The sequence below is a fragment of the Nerophis ophidion genome, linkage group LG24 (genome assembly GCF_033978795.1).
Source record: "Nerophis ophidion isolate RoL-2023_Sa linkage group LG24, RoL_Noph_v1.0, whole genome shotgun sequence".
NCBI classification, from domain to species: domain Eukaryota; kingdom Metazoa; phylum Chordata; class Actinopteri; order Syngnathiformes; family Syngnathidae; genus Nerophis; species Nerophis ophidion.
In genome coordinates, this window is record NC_084634.1 from 18,728,923 (window position 1) to 18,753,136 (window position 24,214).

The following is a 24,214-nucleotide window of genomic DNA, read 5'->3' on the forward strand; positions in this document are numbered from 1 at the left end:
TTAGCAAACAGAATGACTACTTAAAAATATGATTTATTAGTGGGGAATATATAACTTACCAAGATATTTCCTCTTCTTAACCTGCAAAATGTAAGAAGAGCAAATTGGAATATTATTCAATACAATTTAATTAGAAACCTAAAAATGCAAAAACTTAGGAATGAGGGATGTGTACCAAATTCGGTACTTTTATAGGCACCGACCAAATTCCATTGGGGTATCAATTTAGGTAAAATCAAATGGTTCCATATTTCAATACCGTTGTTGCACGTGACATCATGTCCAGATGCAGACTAAATACTGGGCTCTCGTAAACAATCACTCAAGCAGCACTCAGGGCGGACTCAGCCAAATTCCCTCGAAGTAATGTTGCCAGTTTCAATATCAACACAGCAAGTATGCTTTGTATAAAATGCTCAAATGTAAAGTAAGGCTCGACTCTTTTAAAATTAGCTAGTTTGATGCTAATTGGATTTGCCATTGACAGGCTACTACTGTTAGCATTAGCGATTTTATTTGGCGATTTCAACACTTCCAAATTTGGTAATGAAAACAACTAAAATGAAAGTTAATCGAACCACTGATGTGTAATACGCACAGTAATTACATTACAAACACTTTGTAGGGCTCCACATAACATTCAGCTAGCTAGAAAAAGATACGTCCTACTTAAACATACCACAGAAAACCTATACAGTTTCTTGGAAGTACAACTCCATTGCGAATGGTACAGGAAAACAAGATAACTGGACAGCACAGTTGTCATAAACAGCTCATTTGTTACTTAAAAAAATTAAATGCTATCAAACAATTAACATTTATTAACACACACAAAAGTACCAAACATTGGTACCGTTGAGTACTTGTATCGATTCCCAGGTACCGGGAATTAGTACTGAATTAGTTGAGATGTGAACATTACTTATCTGTAGGGATGACTACATTTCAATCAATCAATCAATCAATCAATGTTTACCTATATAGCCCTAAATCACTAGTGTCTCAAAGGGCTGCACAAACCACTACGACATCCTCGGTAGGCCCACATAAGGAAAAGGAAAACTCACACCCAGTGGGACGTCGGTGACAATGATGACTATGAGAACCTTGGAGAGGAGGAAAGCAATGGATGTCGAGCGGGTCTAACATGATACTGTGAAAGTTCAATCCATAATGGATCCAACACAGTCGCAAGAGTCCAGTCCAAAGCGGATCCAACACAGCAGCGAGAGTCCCGTTCACATTTCCTTGATTTGCTGTGTTAAAAATTATTGTGTACCCCAGCTTTCGAGTTTTTCAGTATACAAGTCGTCTCTCGGCTTAGTGTTACGCTTTTAAGTTTTTTTTTTCCAAGATGGTGCCGCTGCAGCGGCTGCTGTTGGCAGGAGCTCTGGGCTCTCGTGTCATCCTTTTGTGTTTCCCTCTTGTTTTCATGTGTTGTTATTATATATATATATATATTTTTTTGCCTTTTGGTTCGGGAGCTTTTGGAACTGTGTGACAAGGGGTGGCACTTTCGTGACCTCTGCGGTGCTTTTTTTGTGAACTTGTGGATCTGCCTCCCGGGAGCCTTTTGGCCATGGAGACCAGCTGCTGGGTCTGTGCCACACCAGAGTCCTTTTGGAGAGACTGGAGGAGATGCAGATGAAGAGAGAGAGCTGCGGAGTTAGCACTGAGCTCCGGGACGGACAAGCTTCACAGTGTCTTGGCTGAATGAGCAGGGATCAGACGCCTCCGTCTTCTTGAACGTATCCTCGCTCATCCATGCGGACTGGACTCTGGCCGAGAGTGGAGTCTTCTCTCTTGGTTGCTTTGTTGGGTCTGCTCCTGTCTCTGGCCATGGTCCCTTCACTCCAGCATACGCTGGCGTGGAACACCGCAAAGGCCACCACAGTGTATATTTTTCTTTTACTTTTTATTAATAGCTGTATGTAGAAGTGGCTGGTTGCTCTTTTAATGTCTTTAATGTCCTTTGATGTTTCCCTCTTACACACATGCAAGAATGATGTAAGCTCTGGCTATGACTTGTTTTTTCCCTTGGCCTCAGTCTGGACGCCCTCTCCAGGGACCCAGGCTTAGACCGATATTGTTTTTTCATGCAATAATTCTCATCTATGAATGTATTTATTTACAAAGCAAGCGACATGTTAAAATTGTGGTGTTTTTGGGGGTCAGAGAACACAATATTTTGATTGTCAATTCATTTCAATGGCAAACATTGATTACGATTTGAGTATTTATAATTAAACTCGTAAGCTGGGGTTCAATTGTATTGTTTAATTGGGCTGAAGTATAAACATTTTTAAAACTGTTTTCCATGCCCGTGTTGCAGAATAATGGATGCCTACAATGATGTACCTTTACATCACTGATGTTATAGGCCATTCGACCTAACCCATACATTTGCATTCAGAGAGGAAAAAAAAAAAAGTATAAATGTTGAAATACCTACATTTAATGTAAAATCCATGTAATGTACTGTAGAGTCTTACATGTTTTAACATAAATGCCATGTGGCTTAATTTCATGTGTTTGCTAATTCTATGCTAACAACCTACTCGAGTTAATCAAACGAGTCCTCTTCGGCTTAGGAACCATGTACAAAAATGGAATAAAGTGGACTAAAATAGGCCAATACACATTGTGAGTGGTTAAATATGCATATCAGATTTAGTGTTGGAAAAAAATCTGATTAGAAATTAAAGCCTATTAGTATGCTTTAAGTAGTTATGTTAGCAGCCAAGCCATTTTACCATTATAGGAACACTTACCGCCAGCACGGTTTTCCAGAAGTAGATGGTGAACGTCATGACTCCCACCGCCGCAGTGATGATGACAGCCTGCCAAGGGCAGCCATAGAAGGTTTCCCCAGGCTTCCACTCGTCTGGCAACAGTGAAATCATCTGAGGACAAATACACAACAGTGTCATTAAGGGAGTTCATTAGGAAAAAAGTGGGGGGAAAGGCCTGGGGATTATTGCTAAATACGTGCCAGGGAAACTCACGTTGAAGCTTTGAAGGGGCCTTATTGTACAAAACCAACATTTCTTACCTATTGGTACCTGTTGTATATTTGGGATCTGCATAAGTCCCCCAAATTTGATATCAAATCATAGAGGCATGGCGGACATATTTACAGTGGGGCAAAAAAGTATTTAGTCAGCCACCGATTGTGCACATTCTCCCACTTAAATTGATGACAGAGGTCTGTAATTTTAGTCTGACCACCCACGCTATGGTCAACACGCAATCCTCTTCTTTTGCAATTTCTAATACAAAGTAGCATATAGTTGGAACTTATTTGTCAGTATGGAAGTAGGACTGGGCGATATACCAAATATATTCGATATATCGTGGGTTTGTCTCTGTGCGATGTAGAAAATGACTATTTCGTGAGTATACGTTCTCAAGCAGTTGCTTTTAGCTGCAGGCATTAAACTACAGGCTTTTCTCACTCTTTCTTGTCTCTCCTTCTCACAGAATGTTAAAACAAGCGCACCTTCTTACATATGTCACATACTGTCGCACATGCAACGTCATCCGCCCTCGCCCAGCAGAGAGGTAGCTGGTGGGTAATGTTAGCTGTGGCAGGTGGTAATATGAGAGAAAGAAGGTGCAAATCTGGTAACAAATAGAGGAAGAACAATTAATTCCCAATAAAACCAGCATGGGGTCCATCGTCTGGCGGTGGTTTTGCTTCAAGCAGGAAGATGTTAAACACACCACCGTAATATCAATCAATCAATCAATGTTTACTTATATAGCCCTACATCACTAGTGTCTCAAAGGGCTGCACAAACCACAACACAAACCACTACCACATCCTCGGTAGGCCCACATAAGGGCAAGGAAAACTCACACCCAGTGGGACGTCAGTGACAATGATGACCCAGTGGGACGTCGGTGACAATGATGACCCAGTGGGACGTCGGTGACAATGATGACTATGAGAACCTTGGAGAGGACGAAAGCAATGGATGTCGAGCGGGTCTAACATGATACTGTGAAAGTTCAATCCATATTGGATCCAACACAGTCGCGAGAGTCCAGTCCAAAGCGGATCCAACACAGCAGCGAGAGTCCCGCTCACAAGGGAGCCAGCAGGAAACCATCCCAAGCGGAGGCGGATCAGCAGTGCAGAGATGTCCCCAGCCGATACACAGGCAAGCAGTACATGGCCACCGGATCGGACCGATATGTAAAGTATGCGGACAAAGCGCTGCTACAAAAAGTAGCAGCACTACTAATTTGTAGCATCATTTGAAAAGTCACACGCTAAAGAATAAAGAGTGCTTGAAACTCCACTTGTCAATATCTCCGGCCGGTGAGGCACCCAACAAAATGCTAAACTGAGCCTGGAGTTTTCCATTTCCAGAGCAACAAAAAATAGTCAAAAACAGAAGGCGATAACATACGCAGTAACCTACCACATAACGAAGTACATAAACAATTTGATTTCTTTGTATGCAGCTAATTTTTTACTTACAGTTTTTGAAATATTTTTTGTGACATGAACAAAAGTGCACTTTGTTTGTTTTAACATATTGTACTGGCGTTCTCTGAAAAAAGTGCACTTTAATTTGGTGTTGTTTTGTCTTCGGGACATCATGCACAAAAGTGCACTAATAGCTTGTTTTAAAATGTCTCTGACAATCTTGCACTCTCTGTTTGGAAATTACATGAATGTTTGTGCCACTTCTTAATAACTGTTTAATAGCTACAGTTTTAGTAAATTGAGTTGTTGTAATCTCCCTCTCAATCAATCAATCAATCAAAGTTTATTTATATAGCCCTAAATTACGAGTGTCTCAAAGGGCTGCACAAGCCACGAAGACATCTTCGGCTCAGATCTCTCCATTAAAGTTTAAAATGAGCATATATTAATGCAGTAAAACAAGACTGTTTTAATGTATACACATAGAATCATCGTACTGGTGTGATTATATGCATCAAGTGTTAATTCAAGGCTAAGGCAAAACATCAATATATATATTGTGTATTGTGACATGGCCTAAAAATATCGAGATATCAATAATAGGCCATATTGCCCAGCGCTATACGGCAGCACAACAAAAATGGCAGGGAGAATATGCTGAGGGACCTAACTAAAACCGCCCACAAAATGATGCATCCTGAAGAAACAGGAAAGCGGCTTGAAAACAGTCTGTAAAACAATCTATGCAACATTTTGACCAAAGAACCAGCATGACTAGTTATGCAGACCTCCAGAAGTTGTTTAAAATGTAGGGGAAAAAATCATAATATGACCCCTTTAAAGTGAATGTGTGTGTTTTATTTGCAAAACACCACGACAGTTGCAAAACTGTTTGTGTCGACATTGATGACATTAGTTTTCCGGTATAAACCATCAAATAGTTTATGAAGTATACAAAGCGACATAATAATGCACTGATTTTACAACATTTTGCAACAAACAATGCAACATCTCAAATCAAAAACTTATTTTGTAATAACTATTGTAGTTGCACTATCTCTCAAGTTAGCTATCACTTTCAAGTAGGGCTGGGTGATATATCGAGTTTGTAAGATATACAGTCAAGAAAAGAAGTATTTGAACACCCTGCTATTTTGCAAGTTCTCCCACTTAGAAATCGTGGAGGGGTCTGAAATTTTCGCGGTAGGTGTATGTCCACTGTATGAGAGATAATCTAAAAAAAAAAAAATCCAGAAATCACAATCTATGATTTTTTAATTTATTCGTATGATACAGCTGAAAATAAGTATTTCAACACCTGTCTATCAGCTAGAATTCTGACCCTCAAAGACCTGTTAGTCCACCTTTAAAAGTCCTCCTCCACTCTACTGTATTATCCTGAATGAGATGCACCTGTGTGAAGTCGTTAGCTGCATAAAGATACCTGTCCACCCCATACAATCAGTAAGACCCAAACATTCAGCATGGCTAAGAGCAAACAGCTGTCCAAAGACACCAGGGACAAAATTGTACAACTCCACAAAGGAAGGAAAGGGCTCTGGAGAAATTGCCAAGCAGCTTGATGAAAAAAGGTCCACTGTTGGAGCAATCATTAGAAAATAGAAGAAGCTAAACATGACGGTCAATCTCAATCGGAGTGGAGCCCCATACAAGATATCACCTCGTGGGGTCTCAATGATGCCAAGAAAGGTGAGGAATCAGCCCAGGACTACACGGCAAGACTTGGTCAATAACCTGAAAAGAGCTGGGACCACTGTTTCCATGGTCACTGTTGGTAATACACTAAGACGTCATGGTTTGAAATCATGCATGGCACGGAAGGTTCCCTTGCTTAAACCAGCACATGTTAAGTTTGCCAATGACCATTTGGATGTTCCAGAGGAGTCATGGGAGAAAGTTTTGTGGACAGATGAGACCAAAATTTACCTTTTTGGTCATAATTCCACTATGCATGTTTGGAGGAAGAAGATAATGCTTACCATCCCAAGAACACCATCTCTATTGTGAAGCATGGGGTTGGTAGCATCATGCCTTGGTGGTGTTTTTCTGCTCATGGGACAGGATGACTGTACTGTATTAAGGAGAGGATGACTGCAGCTATGTATTGTGAGATTTTGGCCAAAAACCTCCTTCCCTCAGTCAGATCATTGAAGAGGAGTCTTGGCTGGATCTTCCAACATGACAATGACCCAAAGCACACATCCAGGAAAACCAAGAAGTGGCTTCGTAAGAACCATATCAAGGTTCTGGAGTGGCCTAGCTAGTCTCCAGACCTAAATCCAATTGAAAATCTTTGGAGGGAGCTGAAAGTCTGTGTTACTCAGCGACAGCCCAGAAACCTGACTGATCTAGAGAAGATCTGTTTGGAGAAGTGGGCCAAAATCCCTCCTGCAGTCTGTGCAAACCTGGTGAAGAACTATAGAACACGTTTGACCTCTGTAATTGCAAACAAAGGCTACTCTACCAAATATTAATTTTGGTGTTCAATTACTTATTTTCAGCTTTATCACACAAATAAATTGTTAAATCATAGATTGTGATTTCTGGATTTTTCTTTTTAGGTTATCTCTCATACAGTGGACATGCACCTACCTTGAAGATTTCAGACCCCTTCATGATTTCTAAGTGGGAGAACTTGCAAAATAGCAGGGTGTTCAAATACTTATTTTCTTCACTGTATAGATATATTTTTAAACAACGTATGAATTAAGAAAACATGGTAATATCGATATAATTTATTTCAAGTTAAAATGACCAAACATTACCTATTTGTTGTGTTCCTTGTTCTCCCCCGCTCCTCACTCCCTCTCATGGGATACTAAACCCCTCCCCTTCCTCCTTCCAAGACGTGCTTGCACTTATAAGAACATCCATGATTGGTTCGTTGTTTACTATGATGAGTCATGATCGGTTGAAATTAAAAATGCAAATGCAAACATTAGGGACAGGCCAATCAGAGGCAAGATAGGGCGGGTCATGGAACCAGGAAGGGAAATCACAAGAGACATCCCAAATGACGAGAGAGTTGTAAAAAAGAGGGAATATTCAAGCGGGCGATTTATGCATTAAAAAAACACTAATGGAACATGGCAGAGATTCTCTTCCTTAGATTTTTCTTTTAGTGATGTAGACGACGTCCAGTAAACTCACAATGTGTCTACTTGGCCAAATTTGGAAAAATGTGTGCGTCTGGATAAAACATTAATTTGAGTATTTTACAACGTAAGCCCAAATCAAAATTGTTCTCCAGTCGTCAAGCCGGGCATATTTCGCAGGATTGATTGATTGATTGATTGAGACATTTATTAGTAGATTGCACAGTACAGTACATATTCCATACAATTGACAACGAAATGGTAACATCTTTCATCCTCGCTCAAATTAATGGGGAAATTGTCGTTTTCTCGGTCCGAATAGCTATTTTTGTTGGAGGCTCCCATCAGAAACAATGTGAAGATGTGAGGAGCCATCAACATTTGACGTCATCGTCTGCGACTTCCGGGAAAGGCAGGGCTTTTCTGTTAGCAAGCAAAAGTTGCGAACTTTATCGTGGATGTTCTCTACTAAATCCTTTCAGCAAAAATATGGCAATATCGCGAAATGATCAAGTATGACACATAGAATGGACCTGCTATCCCCGTTAAAAATAAGAAAATCTCATTTCAGTTGGCTTTTAATTTGTCAAGTGTGGGGCACAAACGTTGCTACCAACAGTAGCATTACTGCTAATATGTAGCATCATTTGAAAAGTCACCTGCTAATAACTGTTTAATAAATACAGTTTTGGTCAATTGACTTAGTTGTGATTTCCTTCTCTGCATTAAAGTTTAAAATGAACATATATTATTTCAGTATGAACAAGTATTTTTTAATGTTGACACATAGAATCATCAAACTGCTGTGATTATATGTATCAAGTGTTAATTCAAGGCTAAAGCAGAAATATCGAGATATATATCGTATATCGCGATATGGCATAAAAATACTGAGATATTAAAAAAAGGCCATATTGCCCAGCTCTACTTTCAAGCATCGGAAAAAAATTGCCAGGACTGTAATATTTGTCCTAAAAACACAAGATGAAGGTTCTCTGTGTGCCAAGTCAATGAATGAAATATTAGTGGACCCATCAGCCATATGCTTCCAATAGTAACACGTCATCACAACATCATACTACCAATACTCACATGTTGGAGCTGCTTTAGGAGAATCATGTAGAAATGATTGAGTTCCATGACAGGCCGTGTCAGCATGTGGCTCGAAGCTTACAACAATAATAACCCAATTAAATATGCTAACCTGTTAGCGCGTTGGCTAAAACAAATAGACGCTACAAAACAAACGCTGGTTTGTTTTGTCAAGGCCAATGTGCGAGCTATACATGAAGCACACCTTTATATAAACACCGGCAGGCTAGCTAGCCCTCAGATATCTAACTAACGAGCGTGCAAAAGGCGACATTAGTACAAATATAGCTAAATGTTGCCGCAGAACCTGCACGGATGAGTGTCGAGATGATTATCCCTGCCAGCGTTTATGCTAATAGGTGCCAGCTAAACACCGCTCCGGTGTACTTCAGCCTTTCGTCTCCAGTCAACAGCACAGGGGGGAGGAGGGTCGTGAGGCGTTCAGGACAACTCGTAACTTTCAGTGAAATTCGATACAGCGTTGCCAAACGAATGAGAATTATTGGACTTGTTCGATGATGCCATGGATCAAAGATATATCTGAGTTATTGTGCAGAAATATAAAGTTAAAGTTTACACACATACTTGATGTGTCAAAATGCTTAACTATTATTCTCTACTAAAGAGGAAAAATATAATCTTAGAGGACAATCTAATTTAAAACATTTGTATGCATGTACCACATTTAGAACCTTTAGCACAGGGGTCGGGAACCTTCTTGGCTGAGAGAGACATGAAAGCCAAATATTTTAAAATGTTATTTCCGTGAGAGCCATATAATATTTTTTTAACACTGAATACAACTTAATGTGTGCATTTTTAAGTAAGACCAGGATTTTTATGGTACAATAAGTCTCTTATTCTTTTTACTAACATTGTTATTCTGAAGCTAATCAATAATAAATACAATAGTACTTAACATTAATGCGACTTCTTGAACATGTGTAGTAGAAAATGGATGGATGGATTAAAATGCATGAGAATGTTTTATATTTTGAACATTATTTTTAACACAGTGATTACCAGCGGGATTATTAATTACTTCACATGTTAAATAATGTCAGCTAAGATTTATCCGAGAGCCAGATGCAGTCATCAAAAGAGCCACATATGGCTCGAGAGCCATAGGTTCCCTACCCCTGCTTTCGCATATCAGTATGTGGAATTAAATTATGGAATGGATTAAGTAAAGAAGTTAAGTAATGTACTGTTTAAGAGGCTGTTCAAACTAATAGTGCCTACAAAGTACAAAGAAGAAGAATTCAAACTTATTGAAAATAAGATGTTCTTCATCTCAGCATGTTTTATCAAGACTGACTTAATTATCTATTACAAAAACTGCTATATTAATCATTCACGGATGTCATTGTTGTACTTTTGTCAGTAAATGAACGTATATATTTGTAAACGCTCTGAAGTGGGAAAGGGGTAGGATTAAATAAGCTTTGCTTCTTCCTACTCCTTTTCGGGCATGATGTAAAGTGAAGTGATATGAAATTGTGTGATGTAAGTGGTTTCATGTTCGAAATAAACTAAAGAAAGAAAGAAAGATATTGAAATTCAAATGATTTGGTGGATTTGCAAAAAGCTAAAATTATGCACAAAGTAAATAATACCATCCATTTCCATTTTCTACCGCTTATTCCCTTTCGGGGTCGCGGGGGGCGCTGGCGCCTATCTCAGCTACAATCGGGCGGAAGGCGGGGTACACCCTGGACAAGTCGCCACCTCATCGCAGGGCCAACACAGATAGACAGACAACATTCACACTCACATTCACACACTAGGGCCAATTTAGTGTTGCCAATCAACCTATCCCCAGGTGCATGTCTTTGGAAGTAATACCCAGCTATCCAATAATGCACAACAAGTATTCTCAACATAGGAGAAATATAACCTGAGAAGAAAATCAAATTTAAAGCAATTGTTTGCAGGTACAACACTTAAAACCTTGTTTGGCAAATCCGTATGTGGGATTAAATTATGGAATGAATTAAGCAAAATAAAACAATGCACTAATATTATCCAGTTTAGAGGCTGTTCAAACTATAAGTGTTTACAAAGTACAAAGAGGAATTATGATTCACATCATGAACTTATTGAAAATATTATCCATCTTATTAAGTGAATCACAGCTGATAATTGTATTTACAATTAATTGATGGATATCGAGAACAGGAAGTGAACATGTGTGTCAGTAATTGCTATGAAGTGAAAAGGGGGGAGGTTTGGATAAGCGTTACTTCTTCCTACAACTTTTAGGCCATGTTGTAAATAAAAATGAAAGTACGTGAAATATGTGATGTATCATATTGATACTGTATACATGTTCAAAATAAATTTCAACCAACCAACCAAAAATAAAAAATCCCATATTGACCCCTTCAATACATGCCGTTTAGCAATAAAAAAATAAAAAATAAAAAAAAATAATTAAAAACACTTAACATCCTTTGCATGATGTTGTGCATTGTCTCACGTGCCTCTTTACAGCCACGTGAGGGCGCTGTTCTGTCAGTGGCAGTGTTTATTTTGAACAAGGCTGTGAGTCTATTTAACAGGGTCATATGATTTTTTTTTCTACATTTACAAAAATTCCTTGTGGTCTACACAATATGTAATATTGGTTCTTTGGTGAAAATGTTGCAAATATTATGTTTTACAGACCATATTCAAGCTGCTTTCGAACCGCGTTGTCAGGATGCGCCGGGTGGGCAGTCTAATTTACGTGCCTCCACTTCGACTTTGTCTTCCGGTCATCTTTGTTGTAGTTTTTAGCATTTAAGTATGGAGTCTACTGAAAAATAAAGTTCAAACTCTATGCCACATTGTATTAGAAATGGCAACAGCGGAAGATGCGTGTACGAGCCAGTCTGCCCCACAACAAGAAGATATTGAAAAAGAAGGCGCTTATTGACAACAATAGCTGACTCACACAAAGCTCTTTGGGCAAATCTCTGCCATATAAGGATAATGTGCTGATGTCATACTTGGAAATAAGGTCATAAAAGGGGCCAAATCCAAACAGCTCATTTGGAAGAAGTATAACAGAAGGCAACATTGTTTTATAAATATCTGCCATGCTTCCATGGTTTGATTTAAAATTTCGGAGACTTATGCAAATCCCAAATAGACAAAAACAGATCCTAAATAGACAGAAACAGATACTAAAGGTAAGAAAAGTTGGTTTTGCATATTAGGTCCACTTTAAAAGGTAAAACCGCATTATAAACTATACCATATAAACTTCTGTCAAATTGGGTAAGTATAGCAATTTCCCTCAAAATAGTATAATTTTAAACTTCTGGTAAATAATTTGTCATTTTTCATCTGGCAACACTGCTTGGTGCTCTCAGGAATAAATAAAGTATCCATATTGAAGTGGACATGCATGATTTGGAATTAACCTAAAAAAAAACACAAACATAATGTAATGTCTTATTGTGTTCTAATAAATTATAAGTTAATACGAATGATGCAGTAGCTAACTAGATTACAAGATTAGCATTTTAGTGTGAGTCTCTAGTGTTATTTTTATAAAGTGAAATGCAACACATTGATGAAAAAAATGTTGAGACATCAGCTCCTTTACTTACAATAAGTGTCCACTCTGGAACTTTAACCTTGATCGATGCAGCAACGGAATGCATTAAGGCAAATGCATACCAGAGTATTCCCCCTTCTTCCTCATGTAATTCGGGTGATGGATCCACGGAGACCGAAGATCCTACGTAAACAAATTGAAGAATATATATCCATTTGTACATCTGACAGTCCACTCCCCTGTATAACAAATAACCACTAATGAATAAACAGAAACCCGAAAGGAAACACTTATATCTGCTTTAAATGAAAGAGTAGACTTTTTAAAGTTCTTGTTAGCTCACGGTTAGATACATTGGAGTATATCATCTGACTTAGTGATTTCATATTTGCAGAACATGTCAGAATTTTTAATGTAAATCGGCCAAAATGCAACCTCTTTCAAAATGTTTAGCATTTTGTAAAAACAAGTTGAAGGATACCTCCACAGTGCATCTAAATCTAACAATGATTTTATCTTGTATTTTGGACTGGATGACAAAATCCAGAGATTGGGTAGGATACATTGTGGTCGTCTATGACAGTGGTTCTCAAATGGGGGTACGCGTACCCCTGAGGGTACTTGAAGGTGTGCCAAGGGGTATGTGAGATATATATTTTTTTAATTCTAAAAATAGCAACGATTCAAAAATCCTTTACAAATATATTTATTGAATAATACTTCAACAAAATATGAATGTAAGTTCATGAACTGTGAAAAGAAATGCAACAATGCAATATTCAGTGTTGACAGCTAGATTTTTTGTGGACATGTTCCATAAATATTGATGTTAAAGATTTCTTTTTTTGTGAAGAAATGTTTAGAATTACGTTCATGAATCTAGATGGATCTCAATTACAATCCTCAAAGAGGGCACTTTAAGTTGATAAATAAATAAATAAATGGGTGGTACTTGTATAGCGCTTTTCTACCTTCAAGGTACTCAAAGCGCTTAGACACTACTTCCAAATTTACCCATTCACACACACTGTCACACACTGCTGGAGGGAGCTGCCATGCAAGGCGCTAACCAGCACCCATCAGGAGCAAGGGTGAAGTGTCTTGCTCAGGACACAACGGACATGGTGATTACTTCTATGTGTAGAAATCTTTATTTATAATAGAATCACTCGTTTATTTTTCAACAAGTTTTTATTTATTTTTATATGTTTTTTTCCAAATAGTTCAAGTAAGACCACTACAAATGAGCAATATTTTGCACTGTTATACAATTTAATAAATCAGAAACTGATTTATCTCTTTTTTTCAACCAAAAATGCTTTGCTCTGATTAGAGGGTACTTGAGTTAAAAAAATGTTCACAGGGGGTACATCACCGAAAAATTGTTGAAAACCACTGGTCTATGACATTACAATTCTAAATTTACAACCAAAACCCGTTTCAACAAAAATATTGTTTTTTGACTACCAACCTGAGGGTGAGCTCTCCACTTCACCGAGGCCCACGTCCAAGGGATTTTCCAGTGTGGCTTGAGGAAACTTCTGCATCTCGTCCGACACGCTGAAACTTGGCAGGTTTTCTTTGTTTTTGTTGAAGTGTCCGCCATCATCCCCCACGGTAATATCCGCTGACACATTCGCTTCATCCGCAATGGTCTGTTCTTCTTTTTGGATTTCTTCCGCCTGCTCTGGAAGCTCTGTGAAGCTGTGGTCACTCTCTACCTTTGAGATGTTAGGCGTGTCCACTTCAACCATGGCAGGCCAATCGTCAGGTTGAGCTACGATGACTGAAAAACACAACAACAACAACAACAACTCATAATTGCGGCAAGTACATTGTTGCCCAGAATATGAGACTGTATTTTCTCGTGAGAAAGATAACTTTAGATAAAGATTGTCAGTAAGAAGCACTGGTGTATACAAGTACTCAGGAAATAAGAGGCAATTTACCATTTGAATGTGTTGTATTTAGGGCCTGATAAGTAGAAAGAAAAGTTTTATAGTAATCACTACACCACTGAGACTTGCCAAAACAACAAAAAACCATAGCCTAGAAACAGAAGTACAGACCGTACCATGGTTGGACCGGCGCACCCTTACACACCACCGACCTGGAATGACGCAGTTTTGAATAGTGACTAAAAGATTGAGGAGTTCTGATGATTTTGAGTAGGAGCATCTCAATACAATATTGACATTGGTCTGTTATCAACAAAAAAACATATCAGCTTGTATCTAAAATTTCAGATACAAGCGCTTTGATACAAGCAGTCCTGTAGTGCGCTAACTTGTGCAAAACAGAAATTTACATTTAAGGCAGCGGTGACAAAAATACGGCCCTCGGGCCAAGTGCGGCCTGTCGGCGTCTTCAATTTGGACCGCAATCCGGCACAATTTCAATAAACCATGGCGGGGAGCGGTGTATTCATACCATATACAAAAAGCCAGAGGTCTGATAGCTGCCATTTAGTCACCATGTGTGGTGGCCAACAAAAGTACCTCAACCATTAATTATACTTGCGACAATGACAGCACAACATTTACTTACATGGCCCCGTCTAAACAACCTTACCTAGTCATGGTCCAGAAAAAAAATCAACCACCACAACAAGTCAACAAACTGGGTCTCACGCAACACAACCTGCTCATTGAACGTTTTAGATATTATAAAAAACGTCCAATCAACATAAAAAAGTATAAATTACACTAATTTAAATGTATTACAAGGGATGGTGGGAAAAATGCAAAACATTCTCTCCACACTTATCCATGTTTGGCGCATTTTGGCTGCATGATATTTCTGAGTGAACGTTGACATATTCTTAAAAACTAATTCTAATTATTAATTATATATCCATTATACTACTATAATAATGTGTACTCATATACACACATTTTCTCACACATATATATTGTTACTTTACATACAGTTGGCTTTCGGCCCCCGGCCAATTTTTTTAAGCCCAATGCGGCCTCCCAGTCAAAAATTAAGACACCCTGGATCGAAGGCTACATTCACACCGCAAGGACAGATGTTTAATTAAAATTTGTTTTGTCAAATCCAATATTTTTAGTTGCCTTTCATTAACAAAAAAATAAAAAAAAGATTTGTATTGTGAAATCATCCTGACCCGCTTGGTGTTATGACGTCGCACGCGCAGTGCAGTGTTTACATGAGTAAACAAATATGGCTTCCGCTGTAGTCAACCTCAGTACTAGCGCATTTTAAGAATTGTGTGCAATGTAACATAACATTTTCTGAACTGAATTATTGTGTGTAAAAGATTAAGAAAGAAGAGTACAAGTATTTTGACTTTGGCAGTTTTACGGGATATTTTTCTTTGATGTCTGCTTGAAGAGCGTGTCTGTGGGCGAGCAGTCGGAGACAGGAGTGTTAACACTTTCACGTGAGTTTCTAGAACACAATATTTTTAACTGTTTTCTGTGCCGTTGTCAACTACCTATTTTGTAACTGTCTATTTTGGTGAATAATTATCACGTTTTGATGACATTATGGTCAGATGAATCATGCGAGCGGAGCGTTCACATTGAGGACGCATGGCCTACATATCAGATTTATATCCAAATACGAAAGAGGCCTGAGTCGGATATGAAAAATTCTAAATTGCACAGTTCCAAGGGACATGAAAAAATCTGAAACAGGTCGCATATGGGCAAAAAATCCAAATTGACCTGCAGTGTGAATAAGGCCTAGATGTCCTCCAATAGGCACACACGGCTGGGTCTTATCTTGGCTTTCAGCCAAAAGGTAAACACAGTAGGCTAAAGGCTACAAAGGGTAGCTCAAACAGTTCATTATGTCTTCTTGTTAATCTACTTTAAATTTTTTTCTTCTAGTCAGACAATATTTTCGGTACAAGAATTTTTAACTGCGTGTGAATGTGAATGTTGTCTGTCTATCTGTGTTGGCCCTGCGATGAGGTGGCAACTTGTCCAGGGTGTACCCCGCCTTCTGCCCGATTGTAGCTGAGATAGGCGCCAGCGCCCCCCGCGACCCCGAAAGGGAATAAGCGGTAGAAAATGGATGGATGGATGGAATTTTTAACTGCATCAAACTGAAAACTATATAGGCCACTAGGAGCCAGCAGATACACAACAGCTACGCACACAATAACACAAAAGCAAGACATAAGGAATGAGTGTAATTAACATATTTGTCTAAAAAAGCAATGATCAAATAATCATAATTGCATATTCTGTAAACTTATTAAGTCCCCAAGGAAAATTAAGCATCCAGTAACAGATATGTCCGCATCATTGATTTCAACTTACTGCGTCATGAGCCCAACCTAATGAGTTATTGTGGCCACGGAGTTGTCAAAAAAACAAAAACAATTACCACTCCACTTGAACCCCTAATTTTAAGATTTATAGTGATAAATGAAGCAACAACAACAAAAACTGCAGAGCAGCTAAGAAATACGAAACTGCTGGTTGAGACATTTTGGACGTTTGCGAACGTTTATAAATTTTATTGCAAATTTTGACAAACGAGCCTCAACGTTTCTATTGCATGTTTTTATGATTGTTTTTTCTACTCCTCTGTTTTTCTCCACAAAGTAGGACTTGAAAAAACATGAATCGTCTTATAATTGGGTCAATGTGAAAAGACAAAACAAGACACAGGTTTGGAATAAAAAAACAGACTTACCTTGTTCATTATTTGATGCTTTCTCTGTTGCCAAAGGTGTGCTATCGTTCGCTGCAGAATACTTCTGTCGCAGGTGGTAGGCAAGCTCCTGGAAGTCATCCAGTATTTCCGTTTCCTCATCTAGCATGCCCATTCGCTGCTCTTCATCATATTTCTCATGGCGGCTATCCAGCATCTTCTCAATTTCATCCAAGATGGCATTCTCGGAGGTCTCCAAGATGTTCTCTAGTGCCTCTTCGATGCCTTGCACTGTGCCCGTCTGTGCGAGACGTGTAGCTTGCAACTCGACATCCAGGTCCGAGAACATGGCCTCCACTTTGTAAAGATTCTTGAGACCTAGAAGCTTCTGGAAACGCACCATCTTCTCTATGGTGTAGTACCCTTGCAGCAGAGTCAGCCTCAGTATGCTGTCACTGTACTCTGGCTCTGGAACTGGGGGTGGACTGGTCACGGTAGAGGGTTTCTTAGTCTGTGCGTTATACGACTTTGACAAATAAAGTGCATTTTCATCCTCAAGTAGTTCTTCTATTTCCTCAGATTTCTCTTTGTGCACGCCAAAGGGTCCCTCGTCCATAGGTGGCTCGTCCTGTTGATGATTATTGCTTTCAGAATCAAGTAGGATGTCATTTCCTGTGGTTTTAGGTTTAGGTGTATGGAGCAAATCTAAGGACTCCATCTCTTTTGACTCACCACTGATCGTTTCTGGAACAACTTCTGGAATTTCATCACGTATTTCTGTTTCATTTTCATGTAAGCTGTCCATTTGCTCCGTTGCAATGCCGCTGTCTTGTGTATCTTCTTTGATAACCTGGGCTTCGTCCTCCTTTACAGCTTCACTGTGTTCATCTGTCACTCGGTTAGACAAGTGACCGTGTGGTTCTCTACGTGATAAGAAACTATCTTTTTCTCGTTGTACTGGCTCATCAGTGGACTTTGATGTTTGACTTTGAAGATCCTTATGTTTGAAGTCTGTGTCTTCAGAATCATCGTCCTGCTCAAACAAGAGTTTCTCAACAAAGTCTTCTGTTGAATCTAGATTTTCTGTTGCTTTGCTTTCTTCCGGGTGTCTAAATGCAGCTTCTGTTGAATCACTATGCTTCAGATCTTGGCTATCATGTCTTTTGTCTTCTTCAGGTTGAGCAACAGTACTACCGATCAAATCTAGGTTATCTGCTGCTTCGTTTAATTCAGCTTGTACAACTGTAGTATCTGGCAAATCTCGACTCATCCGATCTACGTTATCTGCTACTTCGTTTTCTTCAGCATTTAATAATGCAGAATCCAGCGTATCTCTACTGATCCAGTCAAGGTTATCTGCCGATTCGTTTTCTTCAGCGTCTACAAATGCAGAATCTGGCGAATCTTTACCGATCAAATCTACGTTATCTAGCGTTTCGTTTTCTTCAGCAAATGCTGAATTCGATGAATCGGTAAGGACTGTATCTGTGTCCTCTGCTGTAGTGTCTTCTGGTACTTCCAATAACTCCTCATTGGTATCTGAGTCTGGCTCTTCCTCATCCTCTTCTTCTGAACTTGTTTCCCCCTCAGTCTTCACTCCACCAGTCACAGCTGAAAACAAGTCATCAAATAGTGTTGATGCGACCTTCGCTTCCTTGGTTATTGGTTTGTCGGTATGTGTTGTCACCGGCTTGGTCGAACTGTCCGTTTCCTCTTCTTCAGAAAAAGATAAAGTGGATCTTATCTCGTCCATATCATGTTCTTCATTTGAAAGATCCTCAGACATTTCCCCCTGTTCATATGCAGTAACTTTCGTGGTGGATTCGTCATCCGTGACGACAGCGTCGAAGGTCGAGCCAAAGGAAGTTTTCAAATCTAAGATTTCCTCTCCTTGAGAAGTCAAAGTTGTTTGGCTTTCTGACACAAGATCATCTTTGGGCAGAGAGTCCTCGTCAAGGTGTTTGTGTACATCTTTGGCTTCGTGCTTCTCTAACTCAGTATCTTCAAGAAAAGAGGCTACGGTTGTTCTCTGCTCATTCTGTTGTTCCCCTGCCACTCCGTTAGTGTTATCAGGTACAGTTGTTGTGTCAGGCACTTCTTCTTGAGTGGAGGGAGATTTGTTTGCACCATCAAGTTGAGGCAAAGAGGCACTTCGATCATGTGGGACCATGCCAATATCCGCAGTGACTACATTGCTGTCAATCACCCGCTCTTCCTTGTCCTCTGGTGGGTCCTCTGGCACTTGGGTTGGGTCAGAATCACCTATAACTTCACGGTCACTGTCCTTAGATGAGGAGCCCAACAAAGTGTCTATCTCGTAGTTGTCAAAGCGGTCAAATCCTGTGTCAAAACAGACAAAATCTGTCTCCTGTAAAGTAGAAAGAAGACAAGTAATTTCCAGCATCATCACTTTTCAAGTAAACTATGTGCAAATAATGTCGTATATCCCAACCACTGTGCTGCAGCAAATTAATATGCTGTAAGAGATCATCAAGTGCGCAGTGGAAAGTCATGCAAATTTCATAAATTGGTCCGAAAATGTAAATGTATTTATTAGTAGGGCTGTAAATCTTTGGGCACCACGCAATTCGATTCAATTCTTGGGGAAAATTAATCGGTTCAAAATCTATACTTTTAAATAACATTGGATACCAGTTCAAAGATTAACTACATTCCTCCATAAAATACGTAAACAGCTTTGATTAATTTCTATATTACTTAAAATAAAATTGGTTTTGTTTAATAAAAGGCTTCCCAAACATTTAATAAAGTCAAATACAAATAAGGCAAGTATCCCACACTTGTCTTTTCTAAAGTAAATATGTACAGCAGGTAAGGGCATTTACATCAACAATGTGATTTGCCTGAGTGGCTTGAAAGGGAAGTTTGAGGAAAGAAAAAACAAAACAATGATTTTGATCGTTTAAGAATTGTTACAAATAGGGCTGGGCGATATATCGATATAAGCGATGTATCGCGGGTTTGTCTCTGTGCGATATAGAAAATGACTATATCGTGATATTCGAGTATACGTTCTCACGCAGTTGTTTTTTAGCTGCGGGCATTACACTACAGGCTCTTCCCACTCCTTCTTGTGTCTCCTTAGAGTGTTGGCGCACCTTCTTACATACGTCAAATATGTATACGTCCTCGCGGAGCAGAGAGATAGCAGCAAGGGTAACGCTAGCTGTGATGCTAGCGAATCCGTGCGAGTGGTAATACGAGAGAAGGAAGGTGCGAATCTGGTAACAAATGAAGGAAGAATTAATTCCCCAAAAAACAGCAACTGGTCCATCGTCTGGCGATGTCGAATAGACAACTTTAATTTGTCAAGAGTGGGGCAAAAGCGTTGCTACCAAAATTAGCATTACAGCTAATATGTAGCATCATTTGAAAAGTCACCTGCTAATAACTGTTTAATAAATACAGTTTTGGTCAATTAACTTAGTTGTGATCTCCTTCTCTGCATGAAAGTTTAAAATGAGTATGTATCAATGCAGTATGAACAAGAATGTTTTAATGTAGACACATAGAATCATCATACTGGTGTGATTATATGTATCAAGTGTTCAGTCAAGGCTAAGACAAAATATTGAGATATATATCGTGTATCACGATATGGCCTGAAAATAAAAATATCGAGATATTAAAAAAAGGCCATATCGCCCAGCTCTAGTTACAAATAGGAATCGTAGTTAATCTGAAAATGTGTTTTTATTGACACCCTTAGTATTTAGTTGTCTAATTTCAATGAGGGATGGCGTGGCGCAGTGAAAGAGTGGTTGTGCGCAACCCGAGAGTCCCTGATTCAAGCCCCACCTAGTACCAACTTCGTCACGTCCGTTGTGCCCTGACCAAGACACTTCACACTTGCTCCAAATGGGTGCTAGTTAGCGCCTTGCATGGCAGCTCCCTCCATCAGTGTGTGAATGTGTTTGTGAATGGGTAAATGTGGAAGTAGTGTCAAAGCACTTTGAGTACCTTGAAGGTAGAAAAGCGCTATACAAGTACATCCCATTTATCATTTATCATTTAATTTGCAAATTTGGCCCTGCAATGGGAGACAACAAACATGAATCAAAATTATGGCCTCATACTCAACTTAGCTAGCCTTTTACTTAACTTCATAGTTTAGTGTTTTGCAGCTCATGTAACCATGGCAGTTAATAGTTAAATATGTTATGACAATCTTGAATGCAACTTGAAAGAACACATTCAATTGACAATTGTCTATATGTTTTACAATTACAAAGTCTATGAAATTAACATTTTTACCGGCCCAAATAAAATGATTGGTGTGTACAGCGGTCACTCACTCAGTCTCGTCAACACGTACGCGCAGTGAGCGTGTGCACACATAAAAAAGCAGTCCGAGAGAAGCAACAAACAATTTGCAGTCATGTTGTTGATATGATAGAATATACTGTACATTCAAAGACAGCTAAATACATTCGATGACACCTAACGCTATCTAAATTGCTATAATTAGCCAACAACGGTTAAAGTTAATGCGCGTACATGTATTATGTACGAATGTAATTATGTCATTACGTAAGACACAAGGCGGAATATACTGTGTAAAATACATTGGAAAGTTGGTGCCCACTAGGCAAGTGTGTAAATTTTGCAAACAGCAAAAATTCTAAATCTTTTTTTTTTCTTTTCAATCTACTCTGTCCAGCCAATCAGGCAAATCGCATTGCTGATGTAGATGCCCATATCCGCTGTACATATTTACTTTAGAAAGGAAAAATGTTGGATACTTCTCTTGTTGCCCTATTTGTATTTGACTTCATTAAATGTTTGGGTGGAATTGTATTAAACATAATTTTTCTTTTAAGTAACAAACATTGATCAGAGCTGTTTGTCTATTTTATGGAGCAATGTAATTAGTCATAGAACTGGCACCCAATGTTAGTAAAAAAGTATTGATTTTGAATCGAGAATCTTTTTGAATAGAGTATCGAGTCTGAATCGAATTGAATCGTGTGGTGACAAAAGATTCACAGCCCTAAAAATGACAGCACAATAGACACACATTTGGCAACACAAAAGAGCATCTTCTATTAAGCAAGTTAAATTATCTCTTAAATTAGTGTAAAAATACGCAAATTTTACATTCAAATGTACATTTTTAATGACTTTAGGGTCACTGTAGCTGCTCGTAGAAGTAGTTAACAAATTTAAACTTTGGTTCAAACGTGATTCTGAAGTGAATACTTGATGTGGCCCAGCCTCACCTGCGACACTACTTCCAGCAACCCCCAGGTAAATTGTGCTTGTGACCCACAATTTAGAGGGTTCTGAATACGGTACTTGCTAAATTCTGCGGAGTTGGCAATACTAATAAATCCTGCTAGTATTGTAAATCTTTTTATTTTCTGACAGACCAGGTGCATAATATGCGTGTTAACAAGCAGAGTTACAATGGCCTCTGCTGTACAACGCCGTAACATCCTACACTCACAGACAGTACCATGATATTGTGTTTATGAGCTAGGAAGCGCCAAATCGATCTGTGCCGGTACAAATGTATTTGGCTCTGGCCATTACAAAAAAATGTATGTGTGTGAAACACTATTTGTTCTTTTATCTATTCCAGCACCGTATAGTGGCAGACTGTATACAGGTATGTACGTATACAATATTTTTTCTTGGTTGTTTGTAGTGACGTGTGCTTTTACTAAATAAAGGTTGGGAGACACTTAAACATAATGCAAAGCAAGCAATTCAATGGGTGTGGCAATATTAAAGCTGTCTAAACCGGACATGTTCTACCTCTGTTGGAACTTCAACTTCGTTTTCTGTATACACGTGGTTGACGGCAAGGAGGTCCATTGGGAAATAACCAAAATGGCTTCCAACCTGCAGACAAGAGGCCAAAAATATATTGACGCCACACATGTTGGAAAGCCTTCGGACTGCATGTTTCATCAGGACTCTATACTCACGCTCCCAGCCCATATGTCAGCCCTTCTTCCTGACAATTTGTAGTACACATAGACCGTTTCTGAGTTCTTGAATGACAAAAAGCGGCAGTCCGGTCCAGAGAAATCTGCCACTGCTTTCCCACGACATAGGAGCACTGGAAAAAATAGAAGTGTTCGAAAAGGTATGTAGTTATTGTTCAACATGTTTCCTAACAACATACACAGAAGATGTAAAAATATTCATAGCATATTTTATTTGATAGATCTGTTACATAATACACATATTACACGGACCAGATATACCAAATAGCTACTTTGCAGAAAGGTGACAGCCAATTAAAACATTTATCATTGAAATCTAATGCACACATGAAACATCACCTCAACATTAACAGAGTAACCAGCAGAAAGATTGTGGGGTATTCCAGGTAGAAGATTTAACAAATTCTTGAGTCTCAACCTGACATCTGAGTTGATTTAACCTAAGATGGGAAACGGAGTGTTGCGTTGCAGAACATATGATCTTCTGAGTTATATCAATCAACCACGAGTTTATTGCCTCTGATTTAAGACCACAATAAAAAGTAATGATCAGTGGACCACTGATTCTACGATTTATCATAGTAACTGGGGACAAAGAAAGTAATCTTTCTTGACCCAGCTGGAAGTGAATGTGTGTTTGGTTTTGGAAAGAAAAGTTATACAGTAGAACAACAGGGAAGTGAGAGACTCACTTAATGTGTGACTCAACTCTCTCCTTTGAGTCACGCATTAAAAGCGTTACTAAAACGGCCTTCTTTCATCTCCGTAATATCGCTAAAATTCGCTCCATTTTGTCCACTAAAGACGCCGAGATCATTATCCATGCATTTGTTACGTCTCGTCTTGATTACTGTAACGTATTATTTCCAAGTCTCCCCATGTCTAGCATTAAAAGATTACAGTTGGTACAAAATGCGGCTGCTAGACTTTTGACAAGAACAAGAAAGTTTGATCACATCACGCCTGTACTTGCTCACCTGCACTGGCTTCCTGTGCACTTAAGATGTGACTTTAAGGTTTTACTACTTACGTATAAAATACTACACGGTCTAGCTCCATCCTACCTTGCCGATTGTATTGTACCATATGTCCCGGCAAGAAATCTGCGTTCAAAAGACTGCGGCTCATTAGTGATTCCTAAAGCCCAAAAAAAGTCTGCGGGCTATAGAGCGTTTTCCGTTCGGGCTCCAGTACTCTGGAATGCCCTCCCGGTAACAGTTCGAGATGCTACCTCAGTATAAGCATTTAAGTCTCACCTTAAAACTCATCTGTATACTCTAGCCTTTAAATAGACCTCCTTTTTAGACCAGTTGATCTGCCGCTTCTTTTCTTTTTTCTCCTATGTCCCCCCCTCCCTTGTGGAGGGGGTCTGGTCCGATGACCATGGATGAAGTACTGGCTGTCCAGAGTCGAGACCCAGGATGGA

At 39.1% G+C, this 24,214-nt stretch overlaps 1 protein-coding gene across 3 annotated transcripts in view; it reads right to left on the reverse strand.

Moving 5' to 3' along the window:
• The window catches only part of mia3 (MIA SH3 domain ER export factor 3), a 46,098-nt gene that overhangs the window by 15,412 nt on the left and 6,472 nt on the right, over positions 1-24,214 (reverse strand). For all 3 annotated transcript variants that reach the window (XM_061885903.1, XM_061885904.1, XM_061885902.1), the window contains exons 2-8: positions 22,768-22,901; positions 22,595-22,681; positions 16,859-19,184; positions 13,659-13,973; positions 12,240-12,370; positions 2,772-2,903; positions 60-81 (exon numbers count right to left, since the gene is read on the reverse strand). In XM_061885903.1, the coding sequence (XP_061741887.1) occupies positions 60-81; positions 2,772-2,903; positions 12,240-12,370; positions 13,659-13,973; positions 16,859-19,184; positions 22,595-22,681; positions 22,768-22,901 (3,147 nt within the window). The remainder of the gene's footprint in view (positions 1-59; positions 82-2,771; positions 2,904-12,239; positions 12,371-13,658; positions 13,974-16,858; positions 19,185-22,594; positions 22,682-22,767; positions 22,902-24,214) is intronic.